The sequence below is a fragment of the Acromyrmex echinatior genome, chromosome 9, assembly GCF_024713525.1.
Source record: "Acromyrmex echinatior isolate Ae372 chromosome 9, ASM2471352v2, whole genome shotgun sequence".
NCBI lineage: Eukaryota > Metazoa > Arthropoda > Insecta > Hymenoptera > Formicidae > Acromyrmex > Acromyrmex echinatior.
The window spans coordinates 8547358-8572078 of NC_141860.1; the positions used below are offsets into that span (position 1 = coordinate 8547358).

Consider the following 24721-nt stretch of genomic DNA (forward strand, 5'->3'; position numbering starts at 1 on the left):
TATTCACTGAGAAAAGTGTTGAAAATCAGAAGTATCATTTCGAAAAGTGTACGAACGCCATCTCTTCTCGAGTTACACGAAGAATACGTCCTCTCGAGCCGCACCTGCGTTACGATTCCGCGGAGCGGGGGCGGCGAGGACGACGGCGGTGGCGGCAGCGGTGGCGGCGGCTGCCGCGGCCGCGGCGGCGTAGAGGAAGGCAACGAGGAGGCACCACCGCCAGGCCAGTAGCTCCCAGACAGTGACTCCGCGTGTAGCGTGTAACCGGTGGGCGACCTGCAACGCCCGCACCGTGTATTATGTCATCAATGACAATCCCAGGACGCGGTGCTTCGAATTCGGCATGGATAAACGCGAGTGATCGATAAAGATAAAGTGGATGCATTCCGCCACCAACGAAACGTACGAATTGCTCTTGCAAATCAAGCGTTTGCCGAGATACACCCCAATTCGATTTCCGCGACTTCCCGAACGTCGCCCGGCACGGTTTATCTTCCCTCGTGGTATCTGCAGTCTCTCGCGTTTCTCAAAGGGAACCCTCATTGCGGTTTACGCTAGACAGTAACTGTATAGTTAAGCCATATCAGCGAGAGACTCGTTGGTTGTCTGATAGGTCGAACGACTCGGTGCTCGGCAATTGCGAGTTTGTGCGAATCGACGCGGCACGGTGACGAGCTTCGATGAGGATCGACTCCCGCGCCCGTGTCGCTCTTGCGTATTCCTATTCGGCGGCGCGACATCAACGGTGTCACGGTTCGATAGCCGGATGAACGCCGGCGACCCCGTCTGCTTTAGCGGCGTCGGCGGTGCGATCGAGTCCAGGATCGGAAGTACGAGTATATGAATATATGAGCGAGAACGTCGACAGGCCTCGTAGACCTCGTATATAATCACGACGAAACGATAACGACGAATTGTGGTGGTCGCAACGTCCGCAACGTGCGACAGGACGCGCATTTGGTCCCGGATCGGCGGCGGAAGCTTCGTTCCGGGTCGACAATGGCGCGGTGGCCTTGAGGATCGATCGCGCGGGAGCGAGTCGGGTGAACGGTCGGGGTTTCGGTCTGGCGCGATTGAATCCGCGCGATCCACACGCCGTGCGATCGTTTCGCGCGCGCGCCTACCGGGTGTCTACGATGCGCGGAACGGTAATCGAACAAACGTGTCGTCATCATGTCGAAGAGACACTCCGTCGAGACGTGCGGAAACGCGAACGGAAGTATGTGAACTACGAGACTAAGTCATACACGTAGACAGGTTGCACAGGTTGCGCGCGTGCTAGGAAAATCGCGTGTCGCATTAATCGCGGTGGTTGCAATAATCCGATAACGATCGCCGGTTGTCGCCGAAATCATCAACGATCGATCTGTCGGCAGTTGGGGAAGCGATCCTCGTCGGACGAGAGAGACAGAGTAATCACCGTTCGTTGAATGGAGTAATGAGCGGGGCCCCTGCGTGGGGCACAGTGCCCCGTCGTCAAAGACGCCACCATCATCACCATCATCATCATCAGAAACATCAGAAGCGCGTCCGGGACGACGAATCACGGAACGAAACGCTGGATGAACCCGAGGAGAAGCGACCGAAGGTCAACCCGATTTTTCTGTGGGCGTCGCAGCGTGAACAGAAGATCATCGAGGTGAGATGCGAGGACTACGATAAACGTAATCGCATCAAGCTCACCAAGACCGCGCAAGGATGGCGTTCGATACCGCGCACTACGTCCATGTACACGATTGCTCTAGCCGCCACCTGCAAGAAGACGTCGAGCATGGCCGACACGTCGCTGGCCTCCTCGGTCTCGTCCAACGACGAGAAGGAGAACGGCAAACGATGTCTTCAAGAGTCGGCGAGCGCGACCGCGAGCTCCCTTCGATGCCATCCGCTAATATATTCGCCGAACGGCACGACGAACGGTTTGCTTACTGGCGAAGGCGTAGGCAAAAAGAGACAAGGGTACGATGAAGAGACGAATCGGCGAGGATATTCCTCTCCTTTGGGAGCTCGCGACAAGATTAACGATAGCAAGGATAGAGAAGTAAATGACAAAGAGGATAAGAATTGCGAGCAGAACAAGCCAAAGGATTGTCTACCCAATCTAAACAGAGAGGATAGTCAAAGCTGGATCAACCTGCAGAGATTGCAGATGAACAAGCTGTTTCAGCCGCGCGTCGTGCTGGAATTGTTGCAACTGTCGCAACTTCCCGAAAGTGCGAATCAAAATGTCGTTCACCACGCGAAAAATAAGGACGCGACGGCGAATGAGACGAAGCGGATAGAGGAAAGTAACGAGCGGAATGAGGAAAACGCTGTGGAAGAAGAGGATAAAGAGAAAAAGAAACAAGAGATGGAGGAGGAGGAGGAGGAGGAGGAGGAGGAGGAGGAGGAGGAGGAGGAGGAAGAGGAGGAAGAGGAGGAGGAGGAAGAGGAGGAGGAGGAGGAGGAGGAGGAGGAGGAGGAGAGCAGCGAGAAATCGAATCGAATGAACAAGACGGGTATTCAGGACATATTGAATATGATAGATGCTACAGCCTCGCCCGTCCTCGCTATTGATACTCCCAGTGCCGACTTGCCGGTAGACTCCACCAAGACTTACGAGGTCCTCGACGAGAAGCCATCCGTTGACAGACAACAGGTCAAGGACACGGAGCTTGACGAGAAGAATCAAACAAGGAGTGTATCTAGTTACGAAACTGAAATCGTCGACCAAGACGGCGAAATTGACGATAAGCTGGAGGTGCACGAAGAGAAGATCTTAAAAGATTGCTGCCTGCAGGAGATGGAAGACAGGAAGATCCAAATGGAGAATAATCTCGGGCTTCTTTCACTGGAGAATAATGCCGAGACCACTCCGAATTCCTGCAAAATCGCCGAGGCCGATGGCGGTTTCATCGTCGGTCGATCGAAATGCAGATCGAAATCTGTCATCACATGGCAGTCGAGCAAATCGATCGAGGAAGAGGAAGCGCCAGACGAGCCCGGCGACCCGTTGAAGCTCGATTACGACAGCTCGAGAATCCTCGACGCCCTAAGGAATACGCCGGGAATCTCGGTGTCCATAATGAGAAACGACACGCCTGAGGTCGGCAAGAATCCGATCGTGTCGCCTGCGAGACCACCCTCAAAGGCATCTTCGTCGAGCAGGTCGCCCGATTCTCAGGCGGAATGCGTCGAGAAGTTATTAAAGAACGCAAATTTCGACGGTTCGTCTCGTAATCTGCCAGGTCTATCGATTGTTATACCAAATTACCGCTACAAAAATGTCTCCGATCGAACAACCTCACCGAGCATAAAGCAGCGTGTCGAATCACCCGAAAGCACCGTTAGTTTCAACAAGGTCGACGCGTATCCGGAGGAAATGAAAATGGACGAGTTTCCTCACGAAGAGGACAGAGACGAGGAAGAAGATGAAGACTGCGACTCGCAAGTTATGGAAGACCTTAGACAGCAGAAAGCGGATTCATTGGCGTACGACGGTATCGACACGAATTACAACAGTACCAAGAACAATCAGGAGGATCGCAAAAATCTGTTGGAGAAAAAGAGCGATTCTGTCTGGATTAGCTCTGGTAAAAATAGCGAGGCACAGGCTAAAGGTAAAGGATCAGGATATCGGGATCTCGAGCACTTTGATGAACAGGTCCTGGAGGAGCTACGATCTCGCGGCACCGTAGTAGTCTCGCCACAGCCCAGCGGAATTCCTTGTTCTCCCGCGTCCAGGAGACCATCATCGGCTTATCTCGAGAGATTACTCCCTAGTCCGCCGTGTTCGGTGTCCTGCTCGGAGGATGCCAAGAGCGAAATAACACTTAAGAGCATCCTGGCTTCATCTAACTGCGCAGATCCGCGAGACTATGAAAGGACAAAGGAAGGAGTGATCCGGTCCGATCAAAGCGTCGATCAGCCTATTTCTCGACCCGTGCACTCGAATATCGATAGAAACATGAAAAGGACTAATCAGCATAGCTTCCAGGAACGTCTGAACGTTCACAATCAAGAGGTGAGGAACTCTGGCAGGCCAATGTCCAGCGGCGACATCCACAGTACCTTTTATGCGATGACAGAGCGAGCTGCGCCCAAGAGACCAATGTCTGCCGAGTGGCAGACCGGACACCGACATAGGAACCAAGCCGTTTATTATCAAAAGACGATTGATAAAACGAGGGGTCACTTCACCGATCAGGAGCAAGATCAAATCACTTGCACCACATCCAGCAGCACTGACAAACTCCTAGATCCGGCCAGACAGCTCCGCGAACTGATCGAGACTGTTGGCCATCTGATTCCCGATCCTCTCCTAGTTCCTCGCGACTATTTGCCAGGTCTGGCTGCCGCACCGGCGACGGAGATACCGAAGTTACTAGCCAGCAGACCCGAACTCAGGCTACCCGAGGCTCTTACCAGGCCCGATCTCCTTCGGGATCCCGATCTGCTCGTGATATCGCTAGCGCATTTGCAGCACGTATTGGACCACGGCGAGGGCCCGGTCTCCAGATCGCAACAATCGCAGCCGCAGCAACCTAGCGCCGTCGTTAACGGCACCATTATCAAAGGACTGTCTGGTTCGACAAACGGTAACGGCGCGAAAGACGGCGGGTTCACTGTTATCACTGGCAGACCCAAACTCAGTTGCAAGCCGATTTGCACGTTGATGCCGACGCAGCCCATGGACTTATCGAACGGCAGCCGATCGCGCATCAATCACTACTCGCCCTTACTCAGAGTGCGCAGCGGACTGCTTAAGCAGGAGCCAGAAGTGAGCTCTACTGCGAGCTCGCCGGACGAGTCGCAACTATGGCATCCGTTATTTGGCAGGTAAACATTTATCTTTATGTTTGCTTTTTTTTCGCCTTCCACCTTACACCGTCGTCTCAAGTTTCCTTTGCTAATCCGACTCTGCCGAGCAAGCGAAAAAAGACGAGCTGATCGTGTAAATAGCATCGTCAGATAATAATAATAATATAAATAAGCTAACAGAGATATAATAATACCGATTGAAATCTAGTAGAGGTCCAGTGTGAGGTCCAAAGATTAAATTTCCTTAATCGTTTCTAAGAAACCGTATCTTGCTTAAGTATTATTTTAGTATCAAAATAATAAATTTCGAATGTATAATAATAATAATTCTCGAGTGTTTTATATGTACTTGTAAAAAGCTCAGTACATACTCAGTACATGCTCCGTTTATTAAAAAAGTAGTAAATTTCTACAGAAATGCAATTTATTTCGATAAAATGCTAAATTAATGCGTTTTAAATCGAATCACATATTTATTTCTGTCGAAGTAAACAATTTCATTAACGCTGCGAAAATTACGAGCAAGTTACGAATTTGAGGCTACCCAGGAATAATCGGAATGAAATCGAACGATAGCAATTATTTTCCCGCGAGGTTATCTAATCATATAAATTACACTGTAATATTTGATACAATCAAACGTTCATTCAGAACGCGATATATATCCGATGAAACGCACGGAGGACGTGCTAGCAAGTGGACGGTACTTCGGATATATTTAGAGCGAAAGAGGTGAACGGAGGAAACGTAAAAAAAATGAACAAAGTGGCATCGATGCTTCGCGTACTCGCGCGCAAATAGGTCGGCCTTAATAACGATCGTGACGATCCGGGTGCACGAAAACAATGCTGTTGACTCCATCGAGCGACCACGAAGGCGAGAGATGAGCAAAGAGACGATAAAGCACGGCGACGTTGAAAGAAAATCGACGTCAGAGTTGCAGGAATAATAATAATAATAATTCTCGAATGTTGACGATCGCAGGAAGATACATTCATACATTTTGTCGATTCCTTTTATGTCTGCTATTAACACACGACAATACGTTTGCATGCATGCAAAACATGCCCCTGTCCCGTAAATGATTAAATTTATATCATTTATATCGACCGTCCGTATAACCTGAGAAATTCATCGCATCTTTATGAATATGAATTGCGGGGCGAGAGACCGTTGCTTCGCGATTCCGTTTGATTCGCCGATCCCAGGTGAAATCGCGTTTAATTCGTGACGACGATGCGACGATCGTCGTCGACGTGACGGGATTCATTTGCATCTTAATACTGACGAACCAGCCGTACTACCGCGACGTGACTAACAAACTCCACTCGAGCTTGCCACTCGGGCTTATAACGAGCCGATCGCACGTCGTACGTACATCGACACTGTTAAATATTTAAATTAGATCGAACGCCTGTGCGACAGGGTGCCCTCGCGCCTCCTACGTCGGCAAGTCGAGCATGATACTACACCTTCCCCGCGGAGGCGTCGCGGGAAGGATTGATGACCGTCGTTAAACGTAATTAGCAACAGAAATAACGCTTTGTGGAAAAAAAAAAAATGAGTCGGAACGCGATAGCAAAAGTTTCCACATAAAGCTATATTTCAGTAAATTTCCACTCGCTGCTTGTTTTCCATGTGAGCTCTTTTATCCGAGCTGTCTACGAAATTTGACAAAGTCCCGCGCGTTCTACGCGTCGCCTATTCAAAGCTTAGAATAGAATCCTCGAAATTGTGGTATATCGAAATTTTTGGCAACGCTCGCTCGAGATGCGTAGTTTATCTCACGGAAGAAATTTTGATCAGGAAGTCGCCGGTTTCTCGATCCTGCGGCAAATACTCGGCTAGCTAATTGACGATCGAGATATCTCTAATTAGGATCGCCTCGATGCACGATTGGCTGTATTGGCACAACGCGAAATTGGGTCGTGACAGTGCTTCTCGTCCTATGTTCGTTTGCCTATGCCTAATTTACTAGCTCGACTACGACTACGACGACGACGACGACGACGACGGCGACGACAATGATGACGGCGATGAAAAAGCGTTATTGCGCAAGTTCACATATTTAGGATTCATAGGCTCGAGTATAGATTCGGAGGACTGATAAAAATACGTGGGTAGAAAGGATAAGGTTATTCAGTGACTGTAAGTTAATTCTTTACAATGGTCACGCCAGGAAGGACGTCTACGACATCGCTTCATTTATTATGTTTAGATCGCTTGGAAATTGCTTCGATAAATCAGCCTTGGATTAATTTTATCAGTGTAAAACTGCTACTTTCTCGTTTGTCCTTCAAATGACGTCTAAATTATATGTATAACAGAATAACAAGTTTGTTTATTCTTCTCCCCTTTCAGAGCAAATATAATTATGTCACGCTGTAATAATTTATTGTTTTATATATTCACATTTTATACATTCGTTATTATCAAATCATTATTTATTGTTAACAAAAACAGACATTTTTATTCGTATTACATAAAAACATATTTTTCGACGTGAGAAGAAAAAATAAAGATATATTTTAAATTTATAAAGATATTTATTTTTAAATTTTTATAATAAATCTATTTTACAAGTATAATCATTCTATTTTGAACGAATACAAAATAAGGCCCGTTTTCACAATATATAGTTACCTAAAGATTAAAGGTTACCAACAAATTCATCAATGAAATTCATTCATGAATTTCTTGGTTATTTTTGTTCTTTAGGTAAACATATATTTAGGTATACATCGTGAAATCGGGCTTTCGTATTCGTTCAAAACAGAATGATTTATTATAAAAATTTAATGGGCCTAAGTCGTGAAATTCATTAATTTCGTCTCATTAAGTAACCAATAGAAAATTTCATGTTTTCGTCATGTTTACGGAAATTGCTGTCCGTTGATTATCGATTCGCCATATCAGAAGAGTAGTTTGCATTAACTCTCTTCGTATCTCGTTAATGAAATGCGAGGGACAAAAGGACTTAGTCGGCAATTAATAGACGCGGGTCGTTCAAAAGAGACAAAGAGAGACGGAAAGTCCCGGTCTCTCGGATTACACGGTGCTTGATCGCGCGATCTGCGCGACGTAAACACGAGCACCAGCCAGCACTATACGTTTGCGTTTGCACATGCACGAGTCTCGAAAGGCGCGGGTCCCGAACGAACGCCCTTTCGCCACGGCAGAGCACTTGTGTAAATAGCATTAGGATGCTACTCTCCGCCAGCGAGCGGACGGATGGCTTTAATGAGAGGGAGAGGCATTAGAGGAGGGCCCTCGTCGTCGTCGTCGTCGTCGTCGTCGTCGTCGTCGTCGTCGTCGTCGTCGTCTTCGTCGTTGTGTGTGACGTAGACACGAACATTCATCGATCGCCGGGCACGGGGAATTCGAAAGCGCGGAGGGTCGCGGAGAGGAGGAGGGAGAAATGCCGGACAGGAAGCAAAAATTTCACCAGGGTTTAACCCTCTCGCGAGCGAACGGCCGGGTGATCGGGGAGAGGCAGAGAGAAATCAATTCGTTATTTCGGTACAACGATCTCTCGCTGAGAGGATTATTGTCTCGGGTATTCCTATTATTTTCGAATATTCAGACCTGAATTACGATTAAATTTCACTTTGCTGTTCGAATTTCGAATGTTCAGCAGCTCTGTTTGAGCAGAAATGTGTTTTAGCTGTGTTATGTATACATAGAAGATACAGTTTTGTTGAAGTAGAAATCTAAACCTAAACATTTGGCTAGATACATATCTGGAAATAATTTTGTTATAACATCAAAATAATTATTAGGTGTTGGAATTAATTCGTAGCGTTTTTTAATGAAAGAATGTTATTTATTTCACATGAGCATTAAAAAATACATTAATGAAAGTACTTCCCATCACTTGTAAAACGCTACGAATTAATTCCAACACCTAATATGTTGAAAGCTCAAGCATGATAACAAAAATGCTGGAAAATTTTTATATTCTAACAATCAGTTTGAGTATTATACATAATTATTTTGATGGCCAAACAAACTTATTTTTAGATCTGTACATCTAGTAATTTTTAAATATTTCAGTAAAATTATTTTTTCCGTGTATATAAAAAAATGATATGAGAGATTTTAGATTATATAATAAAATAGAGAAAGAACATACGTATATGAGAAATGCGTTGAGAAGAATCACTTATCTAAGTAAGCAAAAGGCGATATCATATATGAATATCGATATGCAGTTACATTGAGCGCATCGTGTAACAATATTTTTTTCTATTATTTGTCCATACGGCAGCACTTCTTGCACAATTCTCTTGCATAATCGCGTCATTCTTCACATGGCAACTGTCGCAAAAAGAGTCCGACTGAAAAAATGTCTCAAAGAATATCGCTCCGATTAGTATTCGTCGTGCAACTTTGTAAATCAACAGGATGTAATGTACATCACCCGTTGATAAGATTTTCTGCGCGTGTTGCAGAAAACACGCGACATCGTGCAACGTCGACTAATCAAGCGATAATTAAAAAAAAACAGACATCTCTAGTGTCGTTCTCAATGATGTAACGATGAATCAATACGTAGGAAACAGCAGGAAGGATCGCACATCGTTCCTGTCTTCGTAATTAATTCACATGCTGGTAGACAGATACAACAAACATAAAGCGATCTTGATAAACGTAATAGTCGCATATATCGACAGATAAAAAAATATATGATAATAGCGAAGTAAGCTTGCATTCAAATTATGTCACGAAAAGACGTAATCAAGTATTCTTTTACGTGCAATAAATCTTAAATGATTGCATGAATATTCCACGTATTTATCCGAAACCGAATATATGGTACAGCATTATTAGATATCAAATTATGGTAACCTAATCCTTTGAAGTTAAATAACATTTTTATTGATTATATCTTTATTTATTTTATATTTATTTTTGTTAAATAACAGTTTGGAATAAATAACATGTTGTTAATTTTGTCTTCCATGTGTTAGAATGTAAATTAATTTATTTCTGTGGATACTATGGAGTTTCAAAATAAACATCCATATTAATATGCTGCACTTACAATTAGTAAAGTTATTCGGATCCGGATTCAATGGAGAAAATATAAAATCAAATATAGTGTATTATTTAATAAACTAAATTCATACATTTTCTCAAATTAAATTTTATTTAACTTCATTACTTTAATTTAATTAACGATATACTGATAGAAGCAGCGGCGACCTTTAGAAAGATAACAAATAACTCAAATTAAGTGTAATATTCGACATTACGAATTTAATAGCGTACAGTTAAATTTTTCAACTTGCAATTCTTCGCCTGATTGAATTGAAATGATTTTTCCATAAATTCATAATGTTCGATCGTGATCGAAAGGTCGAATAAATCGAATTCACACGCATCCGCCTGTCTAACTACGATAATAGCCAGCGATATTTTCTCGTGGAATATTGCACACTCCCGTGCCCGATTCTGTCCTACTCTACGATGGAATCCAAGATCTCCCGCCATAGAATTGGATCGGCAGGGACGTAGCTGTCGGCGGAAAGATTCGAGAGTCGGCAAGATTTACGAGACATACGATCCGGGATCGGCCGACGCTCGCCGGCCCTGAAGATTCACCTCGCCCACGTCCACGCCCACGTTCCCGCCACAAGGAGAGGAAGAAACTACGTGAGAAAGGGAGACAGGATCGGGAAACGAATGAAGAGAAAGAGAGAGAAGGAAAGGGATGAAGAAGCGAGCGAAACCGAAAGAGAGATGGAGAGGACGACTCAAAGTCAAAGGAAGAAAAAGTCGATGGACGGAGAGAGAGTAGCTCTTGGTCGTTCTCTTCTTCTTTTTTCTTTCAGTTCGTCTATTTTCCTCTTTTTCTTTACCCTCCCTCCCCAGTTTCTCAATACGTCGTCCAATTCTTCATCCTTTTCTCATTCGACGTTCATTTCTTCATTCTTTTTCGTTCTTCCTTCCGCCTCCCCTATTTCTGCCTAATCCCGTGGTTGCTTCATTTTCTTCAGCTCGCTTCCTCTATCCATTTCTCTCGTTGCCTTGCTCACCGTTTCTCGTGCCTAGCCTATAATTCGCTTCGACATTCGCGATCGGAGCTGCTCGAGTTTGCGGTATCGCTTATAAAGTCGCCTGTGTCGGTGACGAGCATCGCGACACAGTGATCAAGCCTGGGGGTCATTGGTCCCCTGGGACTGCCACGGAGAGACCCCTTCTCTACTGTCTCTTTCCCGTCCTGCACTTCCCCGCCAACGCCAGCAATACGTAGGTATATCACCAATGTGAACGCCCCTTTAAAAGCGGATCGATGATCACTAGGAAGTGCGCATACGTTGTTAATTTGCTCCGTCTGTACGAAAGGGTGATAACATCAAATTTTGAAAGCTGTTTTAGAATAATTCATGAGAGAAAAATTGAGAAAAATTGATTTTTATTAAGAGAACAAAATTGTTTTTTAATTACATATAAAGAGAATGAAAGATTTAATGACTTATTTCTACCAATGTAATTAATTTTAATCTTGGTGTAATTTACTGTTTAACCTTTTCTAATTCTTAGAGCTAGAAAAAGATAAAAAGTAAATTCAATTAATATCAACGTTAATATCTACATTGGTAGAAACAGATATTAAAGGAAAAAAGAATCATACAATTTATACATTCGACATGCGTGTTTGACAAGAAAAGTATCGATCATCCGCGAAACCGAAATATGTACTATCGAGGAATGTACTAGTATGAAGGTTATGCTTCCTAGAAAAGAACTCAACTTATAACATGACTATCCATAGGAAGTAAAATTACAACAATCGCATAATGTAGATAACTTCGGAGAAAGTTGGTCGCCAAGTTCCATCGCTTCCGAAGAATAGGACGCGAAACGAGAGAACTCGAAGCTGAAAGTAACGACTATCGGACGAACGGTGAACTCGATGCACGATAATCTAAATTCGTTCGACGGAAATCAGGGATTGTAGTTAAGAGTACGTCACATCGGACGCATATAGGATAAATAATTTAAATCTAGGTCAGATAGGTGAAAGAGAAGTGTGAAATCGGTCATGTAAGTAAAATTGAAGCGTTCCTCGCTTATGTCTCGATGAAAATTTTTCTCAGAATTTTTTATACAATTTTTCAGAATGTTTATGTAAATTTCAGATTTTTTCCGAATTTCTAAAGAATTTTATAACTTATTAAGAAACTTCAGATTTTTTAGCTCTTTTCTAAAATTTTCCATATATGCGAATTGTGAAAAATTCTAAGATTTCTGAAATTTTTCATTTTATAATTTCTGATAAAAGACTTCTTACAAAGTCTAAAAAAAAAAGTTCAAGATATATTTTTTTTCAGAAATTGTAAGATGTGAGAAACCCCTGAACTTTTTAAATATTTCAGAGTTCATATATTCTCCTTAGTATTTTTGAAAAGTGTTCCAATTTATGTAAAAATTCAGAGAAAAATTTTCACCATGGTCTACAGTTCCCTCGCTAAAAAGTTCTATTGTTCGAGAGTGTGCGTTCTACGTACCTATTATTCATTAATGATGTACTCTCGAAGCCTTTTTCATTTCTTATTTAAACAGAAGGACATGTAGCACTGTTCGCTTCTAAGTTTTTATAAGAGATAGCATATGCATATTTAATGCGTGTCGGACATCAGACGCGTGTTCGCGTGCTAAATAATGAAAATAGGAAATCGGACATCGATCGATTAAAAAATCCACTCGTCATCAGGTTGACGATGTCACCGTTGTCACGCGACCTTGGAGTATTTACGCAATGAGGGAGCCAAGGCGGAACGGGAACACGCACACTACGCACCACGTGCCATCGCTTTTTGCGACGCAGAGTCGCAGATTCGTACTTACTTCTTCATTAGCACACGGCCGCTCTCGCGGATCAATGCACGCACATTCTCACAGCGCGAACAATAGCCTGTGTTCTTTGTCTTCATTCGGCGCTAAATGCGTCCCTCTAATTCCGAGCATATACGAGAATTGTGAGTGCAGGTACGAGAAAATCAGATACCGGCTATAATTAACGTCAAATGTAGCATCGTGAATGCACGCTTATCTATAATTACATCACCTCTTGTATATTATATAAATCTAATACTTTAATCATTCAGATTAAATTTTTGAAAAATATAAATCGATATAATTCAATAAATTTATATCGATAATTCTGATTTCTTTTGATAATTCGTAAGATCATCTTTTCGATCATTGAAATTAGATTGACGTTTACTTTATATATATAGAGTATACGCGCGTGATATTAGTAGTTTCTTTTTTCAGAGATTTCAGTTTCGCCATAGAACGGTCGGCATGGAATCTTTCGTGGATCGATGTCTATGTATAGCCGGCGCAAAGTATGGCTGTAGATGCGAGATGAGCTATTTCGGCGCATCTAGGCGTACTTTGAGCTTTCAGACGCGTTTATTACCATTATTTGCAATTATTACGATTCATGACTTTTCGAGTAATGGTTTATTTTTTCAATTGTCTATCGAGCAAAGCTTTCCACTCGCAAAGATTCACTCGGAGACTTATGTCTGAACGAGGGTCGAGAATTACATGAATGTCGCTTGACGGTTGTTATATGGTTTCTTGGATTAACATCGCCCCCGTATGAAATTTGTGATTGCGACGACCAAAGACATAGAGCGTAGACTCTACTATCCTTGTATAAAATTGATCGATAAGAATGAGAGAAATCGGACGCGAAGACAGCTCGTTTCTATCTCTTTCTATACAATCTATCACAATCTCTAAGACAATCTCTTAAAAAGAAAGGAAGATTGATCGTCTTTTTACACTCCCCATTTCTTATTTGTGTGTATGTTGGCCACATTTGATGTATCTACTATTTAAGCCGGTATTTATAGTCGATTCTTATATTTAAGACTTGTTTTAAGTACAGTTCTTAAGATCTCACGGACCAATCAGAGGGTGATACTTATTGTCGGATCTTATGTTTAAAACTGTCTTAAGTATAGTCTTTAGATGTCGCGAACCAATCAGAGAGCATCAGCATTTTAAATCTTAAAATAATAAGACCCGACTATGAATCGACCGACCAGATCGAGGGCGATATTAATATCTTAAGACATTTATTACTTAAGCCTGTCTTGAAATAAGAACTGTTTTGAAACAAAAACGAATGTTAGTAAGTGAGAGAGAGAGAGAGAGAGAGAGAGAGAGAGAGAGAGAGAGAGGGAGAGAGAGAGAGAAAATAGCGATCAAAGAATCACATTAATATCTTAAAATATTATTTAAGATGGTCTTAAAGTAACCTACAGTTTTAGGGCGGTATTCATAGTCCGTTCTTATTTCAAAACTGTCTTAAATAATGTCTTAAGACTAATACGATCTTCTGATTGGTTCGTGATTTCTTAAGACGGTCTCGAATATAAGAAATTTGACCATGAATACCGCCCTTAAATATGGATGGTGCAATTTATGCTCTATGTTTTAATGATAACAAGGTAAAGATTCGTTTGAACAACGCATACTCAATCTTGCACGAGTGAACTTGTAGGAAAAATGAAGGAACATGTCTTATCATCTACTGCTTTTTTCTTTCACTTTGACACTGGCGTCGTCATTGCGTCAACCACGATGCCGGAGACCGGACGATCGATGAAAGTATAAGAAATGAAATGAATGAGGGGGGGATTGTAAAGCGAAGAAGAATATTTGAAGACAGTGAGCTTGATCGCGGGTGACGCGGATCGTTTCATTAGAAAAAAGTGTATCGCCTGATGTAGAACCAAAGGGGATCGCGCGCTCGTCCCTTGTAGGAAATATCGTGCGCTTAAATGCGAGGAAAATTTACGCAGAAATCGAGCCCGCGTTTCTAAGAAAAGATAGTGTTATAACCGTTGATAAATCCATTTCACACGGAAATTTTCAGAAATAGAACAGCCAGACATTTAAAAAAACAATAATCCAGCTAGAACTCTCGCTCCAAGTTCCTTCTCCCTTATTTTCTATGCCATATTCTATACGTTGCGGGTCTGCTGAAAATAAATTTAAATCGAATCATACGAAAGATAATTGACCTTCGCGATTGACACTGAATTGCCGAATAATGTGCGAAAGACGATTTACAAACAAGGGTGACCGGTATACACGTGTCGAGTTGACATGGCCACGTGGCTTTTCTTATGCCGCGCGTACGTATTTCACCACCCTTTGTACTAAAAGATTCGCATGGCATTCGGCACCACCGTAAAGCCACATCGCCCACCCCTCGGATCGATGTGTATATCGACATGTACGTGAGCGTGTTCACGCATGTGTGCGTGCATGTACGTGAGCGTGTAGGCGACTCTATGGAGAGGTTCACTTCGACGAGCAGTGACGTGTGTGGTAGCATAGAGAGAAGAACAGAGAAGAACAGATATAGGAACGATGGGGAGGAAGAGATGGAAATGAAGACTCATAGGATAATAAAGGAAAGTAGAGGAAGAAGACGGTAATAGTGAAAGTGAGTTGAGTGAGTGAGTGAGTGAGTGAGTGAGTGAGTGAGTGAGTGAGTGAGAGAGAGAGAGAGAGAGAGAGAGAGAGAGAGAGAGAGAGAGAGAGAGAATGAACAGCATAATCTGCGCACGTGCGGACCAAGAGCACCTCGATCGATCGTCCTCGTCGCTGCAAAGAGTCGTTATGGCAGAGTACCGGTAGTGTCGCGGTTGGTACTAGGATCCGTATTACAGCACGAAAACTAGCGAGCACGCACTCGACGCTTTCAAGTACGCGAAATGGAAGAGTACGAAAAGGTTCTTCTTTTTGCTTGAAACGATCTCGCGTTTATCAAGCATGATAATGTATCCAATTTTTGCTAAAGCTTAATTTAAATTCTTAGCGAAAGTTAACGATGATCGGAAAATTGAAGAAAAAATATTTTAAAAAATTATATATATAAAATATATTTATATAGTATATAATTGTTATATATTTATATAATATATAAAATATCATGTAAAATATATACATATATATATATATATATTAATATTTTTTTGTATATATAAATAAATTTTGAATATAAATCTTCATATAAATGAAATTAATAGTGGTTTAAATATTTCTTGAAATTTATATACATATAAACTTAGGCGCTCTCAGATATTGAAAGCAAATACTCTGCAGCATAAAATAATTTAGACAATAGCACATGTTCTTTTTAAAGCGACCTACATTTTATCTCACACTAAATGCTTAACGAATGGAAAGATCAGTAACACGAGAAAAAGTACTTAGCTTATCAATAGATGACCTCAATAAGCATCTAATCTCGATCTAACCGTATCCAAAAATGGAAAAATGATGTACATAGTGAAATAAATAGATGCAATTTTGGACATTACTTTTTATCTGCATTTAGATTTGTATCTGCATTTAGATTTGGGAAAAAATTCCTTGCGCAATTTCTAATGCAATACACACTGCATTATTACAAAGAAACATATAATTATCTGATATAATTATATTATATCATATAATTATAGTCATAGAAAGCATATCATACGTGTTTCTTTCTTTCACTTGTTTTTGATAATTATTTAATGCATAATTTAAATGTGTCACATAATTATAATATAATTTGAATTGTATACTGTGGGATATATATAAATTGACTTTGTGATCTTTATTATCACTGTAAACTAATCAACAACTCATGTTTAATTTATGCAGTATGATAAACGATGAAGTACAAAAAAGCGTAGAATTATTCAATAATATAAACAAGATTTATCTTTCGATCAACAAATGTCCTTGAACTTTGTACTATATGAAGTGATTCGCAGTGAGAAATTTACATTGGCAAGGAAAAGTTCCTGGACGAAAGCCTGCAACGCGATCAAGCTAACTGACGTTTTTAGGGTAAATGGCACAAAAGTTTCGGCCGACATTTGCTCACCAGGAATGTCCTTACGTCCAAACCTTACCTCCGAGCCCTCATCAAAATTTCAACATGGCACTCACGCGGCCGCAACCATTCCGTGTACATATTTCTCTCCCACGTGTGCGCGCGCGCGCAAACTTCCCCAAATAAAGTTCGGAACTTCTTTCAGACTAAACGCGATTGCTCGCACGTGTGCAAACTTTCGCGAGTTACGCAAATCGGGGGAAGTTATTAGGCACAATCTTTCTCTCTCGCTCATTACTTTGCTGCGCCTATTTTCTTATATAAAATTATAGCTCAAAATAGACATGCAATTGGGGAAATAAGAATATATATATATCTGAAAGGGAAAACTATAAGTCTATTTTTTTATTCCTGCAGTAGACATTCTGTTGGAACTCTTCTTCATATTGGAACTCTTTTTCTCGCCTTCATCAAATATCAATATCGATGTCGAATTCCAAAAGTGTGTACTAGTTTAACCATAGAAAATAGATCTTATATTAACTAATTCGAATTCAGAATTAGCGCTACGCATGAACGATATATTTCGTAACAGATTATGAATTTTAAACAGATTATATAAAACATACGTTACGCCAGAATATTTTCATAATACTTTATATTACAAAGTTATGTCAAGATATTTTCATAAAATTTTATTAAGTATTGAGAAAAAGCTTTTTTCAAATATTTGATGTAGTTATATTATAAATATTACTTATAACTGTATCGTAATATTTTTACAAAACTTAATTTCAAAGGTATGAAAGGTTTATGCAATAAAAATGCAGCGTGAGATATTGGAGTTACAGAATTATATGAGGCTACGATAATTTTTATTTCTTTATAATCAATTCCGCAGATAATAAGTCAAGACCACTATAGACGAGCTATCAGGGATCGTATGAATATTTATTTCAATTTTTTGATGCTTCACGCGTAGAACCAATAGATCTGTTTGCATTGTATAAAATCCTCAAATATTTTTGCATTTGAAATGAGCCTTAGAAATATATATAAATATATTTAGCCTTGAAAAGAGAGAAAGCGAAGATACGAAGGATAAAAAAGTACAAACAACGTGAACAGATCTTGTGTCTCCTAATAAAAGGAATTCCTCCTCAGATTATCTGGGAAATTATAGTTCACTATTGGTTGGCTTAATATTTCATGAGTGCCGATGCGTCTTAATTGTCACCGTTGAAGCCTATAAAGGACGAAACGGGTCACTTTGGGTATGCAAAGTTTAATCGGGGGCGCCCGCATTAATAACAAAGCCGTCGAATCGTAAATGCGAGAATATTAAATATTCTCGTACCATATACGTTATACTTCGCACATTCGACTACCTGACATATTCGATATTCGTTGCACGGCATGAGATTTAAATATATCATTGAGAGGAACACACGTCTACGTGCGTATATGTAGAGTGGAAGAGGATCGATACGGCGCATAAGAGAACCATAATTTGCAGGGACAAAAAAGGAAAAAAAGAGAGGAAAAAACGACCTATTATCAACATAGCCGTGATGCCTTCTTTACAAAAGAAGAGGAAGGAAAATGCTCAAGATGTTACTCCTCGCATGAGCGAATTTTATTTGTACGAGCCAAGTGTTCCTATTCGACGAACGCGAATAACGTCGACGTTTTCGCGACAGTAATCCAGTTGCGTCGATACCGAACTCATTCACCCCTATCCGTGCACATTCCTCTTTTAGAGGAAAGAAAGAGGGAGAGAGAGATAAACAGAGAGTCCCTCCTGCGTGTCGGACATAAAGTCCGAAGTTCTGGAGCGCCTTCGATCGGGAATTCATATTTCATACGCCAGTCGCCGTACCCGTTCCAGAATGAGAAAGAGAGAGAAACGACGAGACGGGATCGTTCACGGCGCCTCTGAAACTCGGCTATCTATATTTCAAATCGTAGCGAGCAGTGGATAGATTATCGTCATTGAACGTACGCGAGGAGAACGTCCTCACCGTCGCGTCTCATTATACAAGGAGAAGTCGCCGGCGCGAGTCAGACGCAAAAAAGTTTCTCTCGCTCGCTCGCTCGCTCACTCACTCACTCACTCACTCACTCACTCACTCACTCACTCACTCACTCACTCACACGTTTACTCGAAGGGGAGAACAGCTCGCGAGAGGCGCTTCGCTTTGTGCGCACAACTTTCAGCTTGCCGTCCCGTCCATTTGAGCCCCTTGCGCGTCGTTTAATTCGCCGGGATTACGAACAACCGCAGCGTGACGGTTAATTATGACGAGCCGTATAGAAATAATGCCCGCGAGCCTTCTTCTCTCCCCAAAAGCGCGTAAACTTTTCGCGTGAGCCCCAAAATCCCGCCCGCAAAAAATATGGAGAGAAAGAGGTAAGCACCACCCATCTGTTCATGACGTGACCCTACGATAAACGTTCGTAATCATTGCGTTGGTAACTGTAGATTACACGGAAAGTACGATTTGGAAATATCTAACAAATTTTACTAAATATTGGTCTAAAATATTTTTATGTTGGATCATCGAAATAATTAGAATTAACATTCAAAAGGAAGAGCGTTAGAAGTCGATGCGATAAGCAATTATAATAAGCTCTTTAATAATTCAACGAGAGATATTACAGTCGCAAATCTTTACTATAACCGTACGTTTCAGTTTCAATGAAATAATTACAGCACAGATCGCTCTAATAATATTGCAGCAACATTGATCGGGCCCGGGAAATTCGAAAGCACGGAGGGTCGCTGAGAGGAAGAGGGAAATGCCAGACAGGAAGCAAAAATTTCACTGGGGTTTAATTCCTCTCGCGAGCGAACAGCCGAGTGATCGGAAACAGGCAGGGTGAGAGAAAGCAATTCGTTATTCCGGCGTAATGATCTCGCTGAGAGGATCGTCCCGTGTATTTCTGTTATTTTTGAATATTCAGACCTGAATTATGATTAAATTTCACTTTGCTGTTCGAATTTCAAATATCCAGCAGCTCTGTTTGAGCAGATATATGTTCAGTTCCATTACGCGATTACGTGTACACAGAAGGTATGGTTTTGCTGAAATAATTAAACATTTAGCTATTAAATACAGATCTGACTTATAACGACTTGTATCTTTGGGCGAAGTTGGTGCGAGGAGTCCCGATCCTTAGTAGTCGCGAGAGAAGGTGACTTGAAGACATCAACTTTGAAATATGTAACAAAGCTAAAGTGAGATCTCTAACTTCACAAGGTTATCACAGGATCTAGGTTCCAAATTCAACGCATGGTGAGGGGTTGCGCAAGCTTCTTGCAGGGAACAGAGAATAAGAACATCGACCTACCAGAAATCATGTATTGTGGAATACACAGTTTCTGATAAGTTGAAATTCTTATTATCTGTTCCTTATTCTCTATTCTTTTCATTGTGCACAGCTCCTGACTCTTTTCTTGGCTCTCCAAGCACGGGAATAATAAGAAAAAGATACAGATCTGAATTTTGTTAGAACATTTAAATAATTATGTAAGAGAGTTATGTAAACAGTTGATAACAACGCTGGAAATTATTATGACATTTTACTGGTTTGAGTACCTTACATAACTATTTTGATAGTTTAACAAAAATATTTTCCAGATTATCCATTTTATATCTAATTAAATTTTTAAATATTTCAGCAAAACCATATAAGTCCTTTCCCATACAACGCAGAAGCTTGCAGCAATATTGCAAGGAAAAATCTATACTGTATGGATTTCCATGTACTGTCTCGCAGATATTGTAATCACGGGAAAAACGTATATTGTGTCTCACAAAGTAGCGCAAACGAAAGACGATCATTAAAGAAAGTAATTGTTTCTCGTCGCCGCGCGCCATGAGAGATTTGTAGCTCGGAAGGAGAACGCTTACGTATATACGTGCGATGCATCGTCTCTTGGCGATGTAAACGGAAGAAGGTGAGTCTCTCCCTTATCTTTCCAAGCCGTTCTATTATATTACTTTCTTACGTTTCTTTTCCACCGTGAGAATACGCCATATGCTGGCGGACGAACGACTTCCAGCATCGAGGTCGCGTGCGCGTAATCGTTCCGATTACCTTTGCTTATTGTTGCATTATGCTGTAGGAAAAGTGCTCTTAATTAAGCGGTGCGTTCTAATTGATCTCTCCCGCGTGCACGTAGCGTCCAGCCGCGATAACAGTCGCGACTACTAACGCAAGGTTTTGTTGCGGTATCAGTCGCGAACGTAACGCTACTATCAACAACGACGGTGCGAATGTTGAAATTTAATGGACTTGGACAATTGTTCGAAGTAACTGTGCCAAGAGCCTCTTGAAAAGAATCTGTTTCTTAAACTGCTTATAATAATTATAAAGAGCTTTGTATCCGCCTGTCAACCGTCTCACAATGACAATAAATGAATAAGAAATTTCCATAGGGTCGACGATAAAGTATACGATTGTCGCGAGGAAAATTATTTCTCTCGAGAAATTATTATAAATCTCTTGAATAATAAGAATCTGAAAAATCGTTTATATACAAAAATGATTAATTTGATTTAATTATTTTTTTTTATTGAATGAATATTTATTTACTGTATGTTTACTTAATACTATTGAAAGAAACATTAAGATTTAGTAAATTTTTTGCAGGATATTTTTTTAAAGAATTCTATAATACAACGGAAAGGATGTTTCGTTGCTAGAAATGTGAATTATTCGTGATGTCTATAATAAGCTTCGTTGTCGATGATATACTGACGTATTCACGTCAACAAAAATATAGATATGCATCAATCTCTAAATTGCGCAGTTGCGCAGCCGAATAAATTACGTTGGTGTTAAACCACCGTCACGAATTTTGCATTCCGTTATAATTACTAATCCAAGCCTCATAATCTTGCTCACGTGGACATCGTGACGTTCGTACTGGATGATTTATTCGACGATATACGTTATTTTTGCAGCAACACGTGCGTGTCTATTATGCGCAGAGAGATCGATCGAGACGCGACTGTGACGTCGCATTTTGCATCCTCCAGAATTCTTTCGTCGTTTCCAGGAAAAGCACTACGCCCACGTTATCCTTGCGAATATCGAACCTCGCAAAGGTATGCGCATAATTTCGCACATTCGTTTTGTAACTGATTTCGTAAAGAAGTAATGTACTGAGCACGTGCGTGTCCGTGGAAAAAAATACGTCGGTGTAGACAATCCGAGACTTGTCCGTTATTTGCGATAAACTAGTCAAGTTGTTTATGAATAATGACAAAAAATATTGCTTTTATGATTATGCATTCGAATTATTCATTTTACATGTCCCATGTATGAATTTCTGCATTTTTCTTACTGGAAAAAGCTAAATTTTCATAAATATTTGTTTGAATAATTCTAAATAAATATTTACTAAATATAAATGTATATTTATTTGATTGATATAAAAATTATTAATTTAAATTAATTATTATTTTTTATTAATTATTTTATTAAATATTATATATTTACAGTAAATGAATGTTTACTTAGTATTATACTATTCGAATGTATTGATTTAAATTTTTTTCAGTGCACGTATTAATTTTATGTTCCATTATATCTTTTATATTTCACACACACACACAACAATATATAATTAATTGAATTTACATTTCAATAATAATTATGACATTATAAAAATTACATAAATACAAAATGGGAAAAACTAGAAAATTTATTATAATCAGCGGGATGATTCCTTATACAAAAATAAGTTGCAAGTGTAGAATGAACTCTTTTTGCCTGAAGTTTTATGACTTTGTGAGTAATTTCTCTTTTAATAAAATAAAAATTCACACTGAAATATTTAAGATCTATTTAAGCACTAAGATCCGCTTTAACTGAAAATAGAATTATTTCTTCAATTGATAATTTAACTATTTATCATATGTTTTTTAACTCGTAAAGTCGCGTAGAAGTTATATAAACATGATAACGTTTACAGTTTATTTTTCCATAAACCATATCTTAATTGAAGTGTACTTCGCGATTTTCAAACTTTATTTTCTTGAAAACAACTTTCGACTTAATTTTGTACATATAAGAAATCACTCTCTCCTTCATCTCTATAGCGTGAATAATATAATTTTTTGCAACACACATAGTATTATATAACGATAATTTCATGTATCAATATTCACAATGTCGACGGGAGTAATAAAATGCAATCTTGCTTTTCATTTACAGTCAAAAGAGGCAGCAGCACCAGCAGCAGCAGCAGCAGCAGCAGCAGCAGCAGCAGCAGCAACAGCAACAGCAGCAACAGCAGCAACAACAGCAACCGCCACAGTCACAGCTACAGCAGCAGCAGCAGCAGCAATACGCCTCCTGGCACAGGACTACTCTCGCCTCCTGACCACCGACCTTGACCTTGACTGCGAGTCCAGCGATTCTGAGAGGCTGAAGGAGAAAAGGAAAGAACCGCGAGATGTACGAGGAACGTCGCGACGCCACTTCTTACGCGGTTTCGGCCACTCGTCAAAGGCTGCCTACGCAGCGAGGCAGAGAAATGCGGATGAAGAAACGCGCTGGCCGGCGAGGACTTTTCGCGGAATAACCGCTGCTCGACACCCGCAGAAGCGTGCCCTTCCCCTTCGCGGTGGTGTAGTCGAAGCGGTCGAATTCGATCGATTCCGTTCGTATATTTTGTTTTAACCCGCCGTTAGTCGTCCGTTATTATACTTATATTTGAAATTATTGTGTGTGTATAAAAAAAATTTCTCTTTTGAAGAATAATAATGATAATCTTAAAATATCTGTACTCTTTATTGAGAAACAGTATTGAATAATATTGTATTTAAGATTATATTTACATATTTGTAAAGCTGTGATTATATAATTTTTTACACTCGGTAATGAAGAACGGGATAAAAATATATATACGAGCGAGACTGACGGTGTGGTTAAAAATTAATTACGATACGTAATCTTAGTAAACTCGGTGAACATTCGTAAATTATATAAAGACGTAAATCATGTGATAAAGTCATACGCGAATGTAGGCGATAACCGATTAATAGAGTAGATTAGAGATAATGTATTTTGACTGAGGAACTCGGCAAACTTCTTAGTCGAGTTCGAGTCGAAAATATATTTTTCTGTTGGACTTTTTGTACTGACAAAAAGACGTATTCTCATATCTGTGCAGAACTAATGTCAAGCTGTACTAGGACCACCAGTATCAAAAAATGTACACATCAAATGGGCAATTACGAAGACTTATGCAACAAGCATATTAATTATAATAAAGTTACAGACCAGAACACTGACTAATTTGTCACGATGTGCAATTATAGGGGGAAAATAAAGAAAAGATGTCTCTTTGATGTGGACTTATTGATGTGATGTTTTATAAGACTACACCACTTGCTTCTACGATATAAACTTCGCGGTTTTCTCTCTCATTATCATAACCCCGTAGAGACCCTTGACACAAGTGCAATGACATGCGAACGCCGTGATGAGGCTCCTCTGTCTTTCGTATATAATATACTATCTGTTTCAATAAGTAAAGCTAAAGTTTATCTGTTACTAATTATTTAGATATGAGTTAAAAAAATTGTGTGGGAGGTAGATCAAGTAATCAGTTTATTTTTCAGGAAGAGATTTTTCAGAAAGATTATACAAGAACCTTAGTGAATCTCTCTAAGAAAGGAGTGATAATAATCAAACTATAGTACAGTTTTATATTTCATTGTAGGTACAGTTTTATATTTCATTATAGGTACAGTTTTATATTTAAAGTTGTATACGATTGTTTTGTATTACTTAGTGCAATATCTTTTGCTTACTGATTGTTATCGTTCTGGTTGTTATTTTGTACAGTCTGTTACCAACTTACTGTTAATATACTAAACGTTCATGTAATATTTTTATTTTTGCTCATCACGGCGATCGTAACTAGTCTCCCGACCTGCGTAGTAGAAATTAGTGCGTCACGATTAAATATTTATATTCATGACTTATGAGTCGAGTTTACACAAGCAGCGATATTTTCCATCTGCGCAATTAACGACGATGCATTTT

The 24721-nt window shown here is 40.3% G+C and overlaps 1 protein-coding gene across 10 annotated transcripts; it reads left to right on the forward strand.

The window, feature by feature from the left end:
- The first annotated feature begins 147 nt into the window (after window positions 1-147).
- Window positions 148-23196, forward strand: LOC105149094 (uncharacterized). Of its 10 annotated transcripts, none has more exons than XR_015546071.1 (5): window positions 148-4815; window positions 19397-19536; window positions 19777-20246; window positions 20340-20618; window positions 21314-21617. XR_015546071.1 is itself a non-coding variant. In XM_087409153.1 (3 exons), the coding sequence occupies exons 1-2, from the start codon at window positions 1439-1441 to the stop codon at window positions 19491-19493; spliced, it is 3474 nt and encodes a 1157-aa protein (XP_087265279.1). In that variant the 5' UTR covers window positions 148-1438; the 3' UTR covers window positions 19494-19536; window positions 21628-21764. The 10 variants fall into 10 exon arrangements, 5 of the variants coding, with proteins under 5 accessions (XP_087265279.1, XP_087265277.1, XP_087265278.1 ...); XR_015546072.1 differs by having other exon boundaries at window positions 19777-19953; window positions 21314-21616; XR_015546073.1 differs by lacking the exon at window positions 19777-20246 and having other exon boundaries at window positions 21314-21615.
- The last annotated feature ends 1525 nt before the right edge of the window (window positions 23197-24721 follow it).

Excerpts from the sequence above, each read along its gene's own strand:
- LOC105149094 (XM_087409149.1), top strand. The coding sequence starts at position 1,439 with ATGAGCGGGGCCCCTGCGTGGGGCACAGTGCCCCGTCGTCAAAGACGC. Across the intron at positions 4,816-21,627 it reads TGGCATCCGTTATTTGGCAG|CAACACGTGCGTGTCTATTA; the intron begins GTAAACATTTAT and ends TTATTTTTGCAG. Across the intron at positions 21,772-22,882 it reads GAATATCGAACCTCGCAAAG|TCAAAAGAGGCAGCAGCACC; the intron begins GTATGCGCATAA and ends TTTCATTTACAG.